Source organism: Xenopus laevis, chromosome 6L (genome assembly GCF_017654675.1).
Source record: "Xenopus laevis strain J_2021 chromosome 6L, Xenopus_laevis_v10.1, whole genome shotgun sequence".
NCBI lineage: Eukaryota > Metazoa > Chordata > Amphibia > Anura > Pipidae > Xenopus > Xenopus laevis.
Window position 1 is genome coordinate 17,415,299 of NC_054381.1, and position 13,048 is coordinate 17,428,346.

Genomic DNA, 13,048 nt, shown 5'->3' on the forward strand with positions numbered 1-13,048 from the left:
TATTGGCCAATTTTAAACAGTATTACACAATACCAGCTCTGATTAACAGTAACTCCTGTAACGGTAATATTAGTTATTTAATTAATTATTTAATTACCTTGCACGGCAGGAGTTCAGTGAAATTCGCAAAAAGGAAGCTAGCTGGTTCAATTAGTACCTGAGGAAAAAAGGAAGAATTATTATCAAGCGGTAATCATAATTCTGAAGTTACATTGATTAATACACAATATATTATTATAGGAAACATTTCAAACTATTGTGGTCATTCATACATTTTGGTTTGATACAAACTAGTTTCCCTATCCACCGTGCTTCTCCCTATCCATACCATTGAACATCACTTACAATGGGTTAATTGGGGGAGGTTCCTGGAAGGAAGGAGGAGGGTATATAATCCCATAATCCCTTGCACTTTGTACACTTGAAAAAGGGCTCTGACCCGAAACATTCTCTGTTTAAACACACTTTATACTTGTATCATTATATATATATATATTTACATAGTGCTACTTGTTGTTCATTAAAATGCATTAATGGAAAACTTTACCCCCAAAACGAATATTTAAAGGAGAATGAAAGGCAAAAATCATAACCTATCTCCCTCTAAAGTACTCCTGAAGATCTCCTAAATCTCTGTAGTTGCAACTCACCTATGTCAATCCAATCGCCTAAAATCCGTGTTCCTGTTCTGCTCGCATTTACAGTCATGCAGCCCACATGTTTGTTTTGCTTCCTATGTCTCTTCCCCTTTTCTTGCGCATGCGCCATAAAAAAAAACCTTGACCTTAGGACAGTGTCGGACTGGGATGTCAGGGGCCACCAGAAAGCCTTAGACCTTGGGCCCACGAGAAAACCATAGACAGTGGATCTTTCCAAACTGTTATTCCTCCTCTACTCATTCAACCTCTTCATTCTCCTAGTCTTTTTTATATACTTACAATATTCTCCCATTATTAAGCATTTTTCCCATGAAGAAATAGGGAATGACCATGAAATAGGCCAAATGTTTAGAAACAAGAGGGTCCACTAACACCTGTGCCCGCCGGGAGTTTTCCTGGTATCCCGGTGGGCCAGTCTGACACTGTCCTAGGAGCTTGTCATTAATTATGTTGCGCTCATTACTAAGCAGCACGAGCAGCTTGTTACAGGCAGCACAAGGAGCATGAGCTTCACAAACTGGGGCTCGCTGGGGGGGTGTTGATAGGGGTCAATGATGATGCGCGCATAACCAGATTTGCATGCCCGTCATCATCCAAGGGAGAAAGGCTGCGCCCCTGAGACATGCGCATTAGACTGAAATTGTGCCCAACACGCCTCAAGGCTGCCTCAGGCACAGGGGTGATCCTGTGCATTTTGGGGGCAGTCCTCATTGCTAATGCAGAGAGCAGTGTTGGACTAGCCCAGCGGGAAACCGGGAAAAAACCCGGTGGGCCCCAACCCTCTTGGGCCCCCACCAGGTCAGACCCCTCTTGTGATATAGGAATGACACAAAAAAAGCTTTTTTCCGACGTCGCGCAGCAGCGTTCGCGTATGCACTCCGGGTGCGTGTGGCCCGATCGTTGCCTCACAGAAGGGGGGGCAGAGGGTGCCTATAAAGTGGTCCCTGGGCCCCCCAGTCCGACCCGGCAGAGACTGCAATTGCGCTCTCTGCACTAGAAGAGCAGATTTTCTGGGTTGAAATTCGGCTCTTAGTTATCAGGGGGGGCGCTGCCGCCTGAGGCGAGTGTCAAAACTTGCCTCATTGGTGGAGCGCACCTGCTCGGGCCTAACAAAATGTGTGATGTCACCAGAGTCCAACACTGCAGTCTCCACAGAGAGATGTTTCTTCTACTAGACACCAGGAAGACAAATTTCAAAGCGTTCAGTAAGTTATAAGTCCACCAGGCTTAGGATAGAAAGCTATTAATGTTTTTCCTTTCCTTCTCCTTTAAGCAACAGTTTAAATCATATTAAGTGACATATTAATGAATCTTATCAAACTGGAATATATATGTAATTAAATCTTGCCCTTTTACACCATTTTGTGATGGATCTGTGTGCTGCCTCAGAGATCACCCGACCAGAAATACTACATGTCTAAGGGGCATATTTATCAAGGGTCGAATTTGAAGAACTTCGAAATTCGAATTCAAAAAGACCAACCGAAAGGAAGCTGAAGTTTTTTTTGTTATATGTAGGTTAAATGTAAAACTTCTTTTTTATACAGGTTCGCCAAACTAGTAACATTTCGAAAGGCTACTGAACTGATGGAAGGGCCAACCATCTCCATTGACAATAATGTCAAGGATAGTCATGGTACTTTGGTTGACTTTTAATACTGTTAGCAGAACACTCTCAGATCAGATAACTGTAGATTCCTCATATAGGTATGTGATGTATACTGGTCTTAATAGTAGGATATTCGGCAAAGAAATTCTCTCGCCTACCACCCCTGCACATGATCCCCATTAAACAAATATCAGCCCATAATTACCAAGCAACAAAGTAAATATTTTTAATACAGGACACCGAGGGGGTTGAGAGCAGCTGTTAAATCATTTACACCTGTTCGATAACAGGGACACGTCAGTTTATATGTTTCCTCAATGCCGGACAACATGTCTAAAACACTCTTCTATCTGTTACCCTTTTAATGATTTGCCTGTAAGATTAATTTTCCTTAAAGTAATAAAGCCGTGATTGCAACATGCAGACAAGCACATCGAACATACGCCTTAAATGTAATATTTGTATTCAGGGTGATCATTTTAAACACAAACGTTAATGTTGTTAAAGTAATTCCATATTTTAAAATGTGGATCACATTTCAGGTCTAATATATTTATGTTGGGGTTAAGCATATGGACAGGAAATACATTGCCCTACAGAGTCTTTAGAGTACAAGTGCTATGGTATATGTTGGCTGCACCTCGCTACACACCAATGCCTGTGGAATGCAAGATGGAACAATGAGTTCTTTTGGAACAGATTTTTGTAAACTTTAAGGGGCACATTTACTAAGCTCCAGTGAAGGATTCAAAGTAAAAAAACTTCGAATTTCGAAGTATTTTTTTGGGTACTTCGACCATCGAATAGGCTACTACGACCTTCAACTAAGGTTTTTTTTGATCGAAGAAAAATCCTTCGATCGATTGATTAAAATCCTTTGATTCGAAGGATTTCCTTCGATCGATCGATTGTACGATTTGCGGTAAATCCTTTGAATTTCGATGTTCGAATTCTTAGGATTTTACTTCAAGGGTCGAATTCGATGGTTTATTAACCCTTGATATTCAACCCTTAGTAAATGTGCCACTAAGAGATAGAAATATTTATATCTGCCCTTGTTCTTACGGGCAGAGACAGACGAGAAGATTCTGGGAAATGAGTCGCCCGGCGACAAATCACCTCTTCTTCAGGTGACTAATCTCACCAAACTGCCTTCCCACCAGCTAGAATCTAAATCGATGATATGGGATGGCACTCAGAGCGCTTTGTTTTCCAAAGTCCTCGTGAGGCAACTTCGGGCGACTTCAGAAAACGAAGCACTCCGAGTGCCATCCCGCCGGCTGTTAAATTCTAGCCAGCGGGGAGGCAGTTTGGGAAGATTAGTCGCCCGAAGAAGAGGTGATTTGTCGCCGGGCAACTACATCTCCCTGAATCTGTCTCTGCTGTAAAGGGATTTTGTCATGATGTTTATGGTTTACTTTTTTATTTCTAAATTACATTGTTTACATTGCAAATAATTCACTCTACCATTTATAATTTTATTCTTGAACCAACAAATGTATATTTTTTAGCTGTAATATTGATACAAACTCAGTGCATTGTGCCTGATCCTGAGCTTTGAGAAAGAGCCAGTAATTCAGGATGGAACTGCTTTGAGACAGCTTTTGTTTCTCTCCTTCTCATTGTATTTCACCACGACCCAAGTCGTGCTGCCACACTACCTAGTGGTAGACCTGAGAATAGTACCCAAGAAGGAAAAAGCAGGGCTAGGGAGCACTTTTACCAATGCAAACAAATCCAGAGGTGTCAGCTAGTTGCTATCTGCTTAGCTGCCCTTTGTTCTGATGATAGGTGGCTGATTGACTGCTGGGGAGGGAAGGGAGGGGGTGATATCACTCCAACTTGCATTGTAGCAGTAAAGAGTGACTGGAGTTTCTCAGAGCACAAGTCACATGGTTGGGGGCACATGGGAAATGGATAACATATCAAGCCTTAAGGTGGCCATACACATACCAATATTCGGTGCATGTATGGCAGGAGACACGCCGACTGAAGACAGAAGACTTGGATATCGGTCGGCTCGATGATCAACCTAGGCAGAAAACTTTGATCGGGCTCCTTTGATGGCACATGAACATTGGCCATTGTTAGTGCTGAATCGTCAGGTACAGGTAGAATTCTATTGTTTCTACCTGTATATCTGACCATTCAGCTCTACACGTGTGTATTTAAACTAATGATCTTTCTTGGAAATATCTTTTCCAGGAAAGATCGTAATTGTTGCATGGCCACCTTTTTGCCAAATTTCTAGATTAAATATTGCAGATTTCAGTGCAGAATTAAGTCAGAGCAGCAATATTAAAGGATTTGTTTTGAAAAAAACATGTTTTCCCGCAACAGTTTTCCTTTAACGTGAACCAAACCCCTTTTGTACATAAAAGTTCATTGTTCTGGTTATAAACAAGTTCATGAGTGAATATTCTGCCTTCTTTGCCATGGTGGGCTACTTCATGAAGAAGTTAAAGACTTCACTTGGGTATAGTCATATAGTATCTGTTTAAGGACCGGGCACCCCAAACATTATCATTTCTTTGGGTAAATCAATGAGTCCTATAGCCAGAGTCATAGGAAATCACTATAAGGCTGATTTACTACTTTTTTAATTCAATTAATCTGAATAATCTGAAACAATTGGAAAAAAAAAAAACGTGACCACCACATAAGAAAAAAACTTGAATCTTGAAAACTTGATTGCATTCATTCATGAAAGAAAACCTTGAAAATCATATGATTCAATACATCTTTAAAAAGGCAACTTGCTTAAAATAAACAGTATGAATGCTGAAAGTACACCTCCCGTGACTATTGAAGCTTGGCAGGTTTTAGTTGCTGAATTTTTTTCACTTTCATTGTCGAGATTTAAAGTCTCAATTTTAGTCCCGATTTAAAACAGACGGCATGTGTTTTTTGTCATAGGCTATAGGATGTTGGGAATTTTAAAAGATTCATCAAAAGTCAAATTTGTGATGTTTCAGAGGTTTTTTCTACTTCAGATAAACTCACAATTTAAAAAAAATGTTTGCTTATTCATTAAAAAATCTGAATTAAAAAAACCCTAAATTAATAAATAAATAATAAATAAATAAATAGTGGTAAAAACTCAAACCAAAAATTTGTAAGATTATACACTCAAGAACTTGAATTTGTGCGTTTATAAGCTCAAACACATTTGAATTTGTGAGTTTGCAAGTTCAAAAAACTTAAATTATAAAATTAAAAAAACTTTAAAAATCTAGAAATAAAAACTGCTTAATAAATACCAAACACTTGAGTTTTTGAAAATATTACTTGAATTTGTGAGTTTTTCTGCACACAAAAAATTTAATTGTGGCAAAAATTCAAATTCGAACATTGATAAATCACCCTCTATAAATCCCCTGTAAATAAACTAATGTATGCAATTTTTAATCTGCGCTTAGATTGACTACCCCCCCCCCCTTTAACTCAATCCATGATCAAAAAAATGGGTCACCTTCAATTTTCAAAATAAACATTTTCATTACCACCCAACGCTGTTGGTAATGGGATGCTCCATCTATACCATATGCATAACATAAACTGCATCATTTGTTGAACATTAGATTTCTGTTATAAAAACATACAGTTAATTGGGCTGACAGCAGAATTGACAAATTAAAACATTTTCAGAGTGGAGACCAAGCACGGCTGGAACAGCAGGATGCAGATTATGGAAGTGTAATTACTCGAGCAGGTTTCTGCCGGCAGATTAGAGCCGTATAGAGAGATCTCACACTAATTAGAAGGTGATTTGTTCCAGAAATTATCCAGGGGGCTGGCAGTATTGATGCGAAGGCTGCTTAATCCTGTTAATTCACTGCAGTCATATGTAGAAGAGTATATTAATGTTAAAGGCCACGTAAAGCCTGAAGCGCAGCCGTAGGTCTAATGATGCCTTGTGCTGCATAAATTCATAATTATATTTTAGGGCATAGCAATTAATATTGTGATGAGCGAATCTGTCCCGTTTCGCCGAAAAATACTTATGGTGGCTTTTTTTGTTCAGTGTTCAATGTCAGTGACCGTTTTTTCTTATGGGCGTTTTTCGGAGCAAATTTTTCTGCAGCGAATTTTTGCCGCAGCTTTGTGAAAAAAAAATTGCACATGTCGAAATGTGGAATTTCACAGCAAATCCATGGCTGGCAAATAAATTTGCTCATCACTACATATGTGTTCTTGACAGGGATATTTATGACCCAAGGGCACTATAGATCCCCTTAAAGGAGAAACAAACCCTTAATAAAAAAAAACCCTACCCCCCTACCCTACATAGACTCCCCCCCTCTCTCCTTCCCCCCAGCCTAGCTGCCCTCTCTGTCAGAGTTCATGGCAGCCATCTTCTTCTCTTCGATAACCTTCGGAATGAGAGTGGCGAAGCGGAGCATGTGCAGTTGGAACAATTTTCTGTTCGGCAACAACTGCGCATGTGCCGGAACTCACGAAAATTGCCGAAGCGTCAGTCTCATTCCGAAGATTACTGAAGTGGCTGAATATGACGCCCATGAACTCCGCTAGATAGAATCTACATGGAGGGGTAAGTAAAGAGTTAGGGGCATTTGCCCGGGGTAGCAGCTAGGCTGGGGGGGAGGGGGTCTATGTGGGGTAGGGGGGTAGGGTTTTTTTCTCCTTTAATGCAACATTATCATTATTATTTTTTGTGGCAACAATTCTTGGAGAATGTACTGTATGTGATCATAAGATCTATGTAGCATTACTCTGCTTCCTTCCATATCTTGCACTATGTGGTATGCTAGATGGAACCATCTGAAGGAACCACAAGGCCTCTAAGTTCTACAAGACATCAGCAGTATCTTTTGTACTATTATACTATTACTTTCTACCTCAGAATATCCTAGTTTGGCAGCTGCCATGGAACTAAAACCCAGCCACTAACACCAACATTTTGATCAGCACTTTGCTGGTTTACCAGTCCATTTATTTCCATAAAGCACAACTGATTCCTCAAAATCAGCTCAGCTGACTGCACTCAACTCAGTGGTAATGGATCAAGTCCATTAACAAACCACTTTCTTTGGCATTCAAGAAAAATGAAGCAAAACAAAATCATCAAAACAGCAAAATCATATAAAAAATAAAAGTTGGCAGAATTATTGCTACAATAATTGCCCAACAAGACAGACCAAGAAAATCACAGGTGTAAATTAGACTTAAATGCCCATCATCCACATGCCCACTGATGAGGGAGAAAACATTTACCTGGGGGGGCAAGAAGAATAACTACCATCCTATAAAAAAATAAAGATCTCATTTACAATGGGGGTTTAACTTGGTTTTAACTTATATTTGTACCATACTTTGGTCCGGTGGTTGACCTGCATCACATTGTATTGGCTAAAACACAAGAAGCTGGACAAGTTTATACTGAGGGTCCAACTGTATTTGTGTAGAGCAGGCAACAGACGCGTGAAATTCAAAAAGTTTATTTAGGTACACATGGAGGTACCATGTGTACCTAAATAAACTTTTTGAATAGCACATGTCTGTTGAGTAGACTACTCTTCGAGTGCCTGCTCTACACCAATATGGTTTGATCTGCTCCGCTTGCTGAAGGCGTAGAGCAATGCATCTGGGCATCTTCTAAACTTTGGGGAGTTATGTGAATTTACTTTGGGACCTTTTTTCAATCTTCTATTAAAGGGTCCCACCATTCATGAGTTGTACCAAGGTTGAACAAGAATATTAGAACATTGATGACCCCAAATCCTCAGTCTTTCAAGTCTCCCTTTTCCAGGCCCCTTCTTAATAGATGTCTCTGGGCAAGGAAGTAAGGAAACTCCTCAGCAGCTGCATTAGTGTAGAGCTGTTGACATATACACGGCTTTCTCATGTGCCACATGGTTACTGAGTAGCCAAACAGCAGATATTTCATCATTTAACACATTGAGGATTTTTATTATGTCTCCTATCTCTGCCGTGCCCCGCTCACTCATTCAACGTGTTACTTTTATATGGCCTTGGTTATATATTTAGTATATGACAATAAATCCAGTCATGATTCAAGTGTGTTTGATTTGTGAAATTAGCTCTTTGTTTAAACTGCCCATTGTGTTTATTTTGTATATCTCTATTTGAACAAAGGTCATTTGAGTAAACTGCCTGTTGCCATCTTATTAAACACAGCAGGAAAAAAAAAAGCATTTCTAGTTATCAGCTTATTCCGTCCTAATCGTAGATCAAATAAAGAGTCGTTTTGCTCAGAATGCACAGTCCTCGGTATTGCATATTCATTCCTGTGCTACTAATGAATTATTGACAGGGACCTCAAAATGTCCTGCTTTTACAGAGCCTCCAATTCAGGGGAGCTTCAGGGGTTCCCAGTTAACCTGATGTCTTTGTTAGGGGTGGCCAGCAGACCTGATGCAAAAAGTAGCTATTTGCCAACCAAACTAAACTGCCACCTAGCTTTTGGCTCTTCATGGTGGCCATATGCAGATTCTAGAGTTTGCCATGACAGTAGCACTGACCCACCAGAATACCAGGAAAAATCCAGCTAGTCCTCCAGCTAGTCTTGCTGGCCCCGGCAATCTAGACTTCTCCTATTGCCCATCCACTACCCGTTACTAGTCCATTCAGCCCATGGTGCTATAGGTTAAGATGGGATATTGGCATTGGGGTCTTTGCATTGGCCGGCATGTGCAGTGGCAGAGGATTGATGTGGTTGGTGGCAGTGGATGAGGGGTTTGTTATTGATCAACAGAAGCTTTTATTACTCCTGTCCAAACTAATGTCAAGAAATGAGATCCCCAACCTTTTTTACCCCTGAGCCACATTCAATTGCAAAAAGAGTTGGGGAGCAACACAAACATGAAGAAAGTCCCTGGGGTGCCAAATTAGGGCTGTAATTGTAATTTGGTAACCCCTATGTGGACTGGCAGCCTACAGGACAGTAAACCTAGTAAACTTGCATCCAAGCCTGGAATTCAAAAATAAGCACCTGCTTTGAGCAGTTGGTTGGGAATCAATGCCCAGAAATGCTTTCTGTTCACTCAACGTGAAAGTTGAATGTTCTGTCTCAGTCTAGGCGGGTTTGCTCACATTGAGAATTCTTTGAATAATATGCATGGAGGAAAACTAACGGGACATACAGTGGTTAATTATAACACAAAAGGAGGGCTATGGGTATTATTAAGGAAGTTTTGAGAACCAGTAACAACTTTAAAGAGGCTAAGAGGGGCAAAAAGTACACGAAAGAACCTTTTCATGTGTCCACCAGACTATAAAAAATGAAGGTATAATGGCCTTTTAATTGTTATGTTGCAGTTCCTTTAGCAGTGTGCGATAGGAAGGGAACATTCTATAGCATGAAATAACTGTACTGCTCGTTAACCTCTAACAATATTGATATAACAGAGCCCATTAATTTATGCACAGGAAGTGCTTTCAATGCAAAGGCTACGCATGTATTCCCAGCGCTGGGGAAGCAGTTCTATTGATGCGATTACATTTTCAATTAATATATGCCTTTCCCACTAGTCTGGGTCTATTGATTGGGAGCAGAGGCAGGGACTATTTATAGCTCTGTGTTATGGAAAGCTCTGCGAGAGCAATCACTGGGCACTTTTATCCTGGGCACACATGTTAATAAAATGCAGATCCAGACCTGGAGTCTTTACTACTCGAGCAGCGGTTCAGGATGGAAACCATATTGTCACTAATGGATGCTTAGACTTCTCCATGTGCCGTTCTCTGATTGAAATCATTTCTCGTGTAATGCAAAGAGCTACATGTGAATGACGTCCATTCATGAGCAAAAGTGGCTTTTATCAATGCCGCCAAGTCTGTCTTTATATGCAGGTGCGGATCCAATTAATAATATAAAATAGTCCTATTCAAGCTGGGGACCCATCAGCTGTTATTATAGTATAACTCCCAAGGTGCCCTGTCTTATTAGGTGTGTGTGTATTAGGGATGCATCGAATACAGGATTCGGTTCGGGATTTGGACAGGATTCAGCCTATTTCAGCAGGATTCGGACGAAACCTTCTGCCCAGCCAAAACGAATCAGAATCCTAATTTGCATATGTAAATTAGGGACGGAGAGGGTAATCGTGTGACTTTTTGGCACAAAACAAAGGAAGTAAAAAATGTTTCCCCTTCCCACCCCTAATTTGCGTATGCATTTGCATATTCAAATTAGGGTTCGGTATTCAGCTGAATCTTTCGCGAAGGAAGGGTTCAGCCAATTCCAAAAGAGTGGATTCAGTGTATCCCTAGTATGTATGTGCAGGGCCTCCATTAGATATCACGGGGCCCCATACAACAAAATTTCCAGGCCCCGTGGGCCCCAGCCCCCAAACCCCACCCCACAGTTAAAATACCACACAGACATCAGAGCTAAAAACAATAAACCCCCCCACACACACACGTTATTAAAAGCCATTGATGGTCAGGGCCCCCCATAAAAGTTATGTTTTAAAAAATGTGACCAGGTCCTGCTATAAGTTAAAAAAAAAAACATTGGCGCCAAGGCCCCCCATAAAAGTTTTTTAAAATTCATTGGTGGTCAGGGCCCCCCATAAGTTAAAAAAAAAACATTGGCGCCAGGGCCCCCCGTACAAGTAAAAAAGAAACATTGGGGCCCTAGAGAATATTTTAAAAAAAACATATCTAGGCACTTGTATGAACCATTTTTTTGGCACATAGGCCTAAAATACAGATCAAACAATATATGGTCAAATTAAGCAATTTATAGTTCTTTCACCAACTGCCTGTCTGTTGTATACAAACGATTGCATGCAAGATAGTTCCGTGGGACACTTTAAGGGGGGTTATTTATCTATTATTTATTGACTCTGCTTGTGTGACTGCAGGGCTGTGATTGGCTACGTCCCTCCTACTGTGCTTCTGGCAGAGACTGTTAGGCCACTACCCCTCATTTGAAACACAGACAGGGACCGTAGCAGATCTATAGGGTGCTCCAATAAAGGGGTCAGTTTTTGAAGATAATATACATTTTTAGGCCTAAGTTTTATTTTTATTATTGCCTACAATATTAGGAGGTTTTCACACACTCTGTAGGGGGGTTATTTACTAAATTTTGGATTTATCTGATTGGGCTTTTTGGGGCTAAACTCAAATTTTATTTAATTTATTAAAGCCCAATGCTGCAAAAAGCCAGAATCCAAAAATCCGCCATCTCAGACCTGCTGAAGTTGTGTATAAGTCAATAGCAGAGGTCCTTATACTATTTGGAAGTTTCTGTGGTCTGCACTGGAATTATCCTGAAAATCTGTGAAAAAATTGTGCTTTTTGGGGAAAAAAAAAACAAAAAATCATACTATTTGGGTTTTAACTCAATTTTATCGAGTTTTTACCCAAACCAATTAAATCAAGCTTTTTTTTTTTTTAAATAATAAATAAGGTAAAATCTGGTATTAGAGTTTGGTCATGGTTTTTTTTTTTATTTAAAAAATTGGATAAATTTGAATTTTAGTAAATAACCCTCTAAATGTCTCAACTCCAAGGGGCAAGATTTAATTTCAGAGCTTCTTGCATTCGTTGTTTCCAATACATTAAAAGAGACATTGGCACTAGGCACAAGGTATACTGTGCTTGTAGGAGTGCAAGAACCTCTGTGAGAACTGTACATATGCAATTATGCATTTATTGCAAGTTATATTTTCCCTATAAGATAACTCTGTTCGATGAGTTGTGAGTCTGTCCCAGTTCTTGCTTCCATTGACTTGCTCAGCTTTCTTATCTCAATCCCTGACTCCTTTCTACCACCTTATTTGCAGCCCCAGGCCCAAAGCAGTGTAAAGAGGGTGAGTGATTATTTATTGTCTTTTATTTTTGTGGAATGGTAAGAAATTCAGTGATACGACCATGTTTCTTGCCTGTTTTTGGAAAAATGACAAAATGTGGGAATTGAGATCAAAATGTTTGTGCACCTCATTCTTAAAGGCTCAGAATGCTGCAATGTCAAATGTGTTGTTATTATTATTTTCCATTTATTAACCATTTAATGGAATTGTAAATAAATCTAAAAAATAATATGACAGTTTTGAATATTTATATTGTATATATTCTATATCAGGGTGTAACGGGGGGGGGGGGGGTAGTATCTCCTATGCCTTACACGTTGTTCACCCTTGATGTACCACTGACCTTTTCTGTGGGGGAACCCTTGGCAGAGAGTTGTAGTTCAGTCACATTCTCTTTATTTGTCACGCTCTTCAATGGAACAGCAGCACATTTACAGGGCTCAATCTCCCAGTCTTTTGCAGAAAATTGTCTATAACAGCACACTGCCAGGGGGCACCCCATCTGTGCCCTGGTCAGCTCAATCCAGATCTAGCCTGTGATCTCAAACCCTGGCTGGTGGGATTCCCGCTGGGAAAACTATGCCCACTCACTCCTAGTTGCAGCTATAGCTGCTCATGCTATATGTACTATTACACCACTAGGCCTCACACTACTTAGGTACTTAGGCTCAGTATCTCTTCCAGGAGATGACTCTACTGCTGCAGAACCTGCTGCTCATCTCTCTTCCCATGATGCATCTCTAATATCACTTCCTGCAACCTTCCCTTATATAACCTACTATTCTCCACCCACTAGGGCCTTTCCCTTACAACTGTTATCCTCTAGCTCCCCCTAGTTGTAGTTGTAATATTGGTGTGTAGGTGCATCTCAGGTCATTTTGCCTGGTCATGTGCTTTCAGAAAGAGCCAACACTTTAGGATGGAACTGCTTTCTGGCAGGCTGTTGTTTCTCCTACTCAATGTAACTGAATGTGTCT

At 40.3% G+C, this 13,048-nt stretch overlaps 1 protein-coding gene across 2 annotated transcripts in view; it reads left to right on the top strand.

Moving 5' to 3' along the window:
• vipr2.L (vasoactive intestinal peptide receptor 2 L homeolog) overlaps positions 1-13,048 on the top strand; it is a 62,719-nt gene that overhangs the window by 31,155 nt on the left and 18,516 nt on the right. Inside the window, exon 5 of one of the 2 annotated variants that reach the window (XM_041565804.1) lies at positions 12,045-12,071. The exons of the other annotated variant lie outside the window; for it this stretch is intronic. Coding sequence (XP_041421738.1) covers positions 12,045-12,071 — 27 coding nt within the window. The remainder of the gene's footprint in view (positions 1-12,044; positions 12,072-13,048) is intronic. 2 annotated transcript variants of the gene reach the window in all.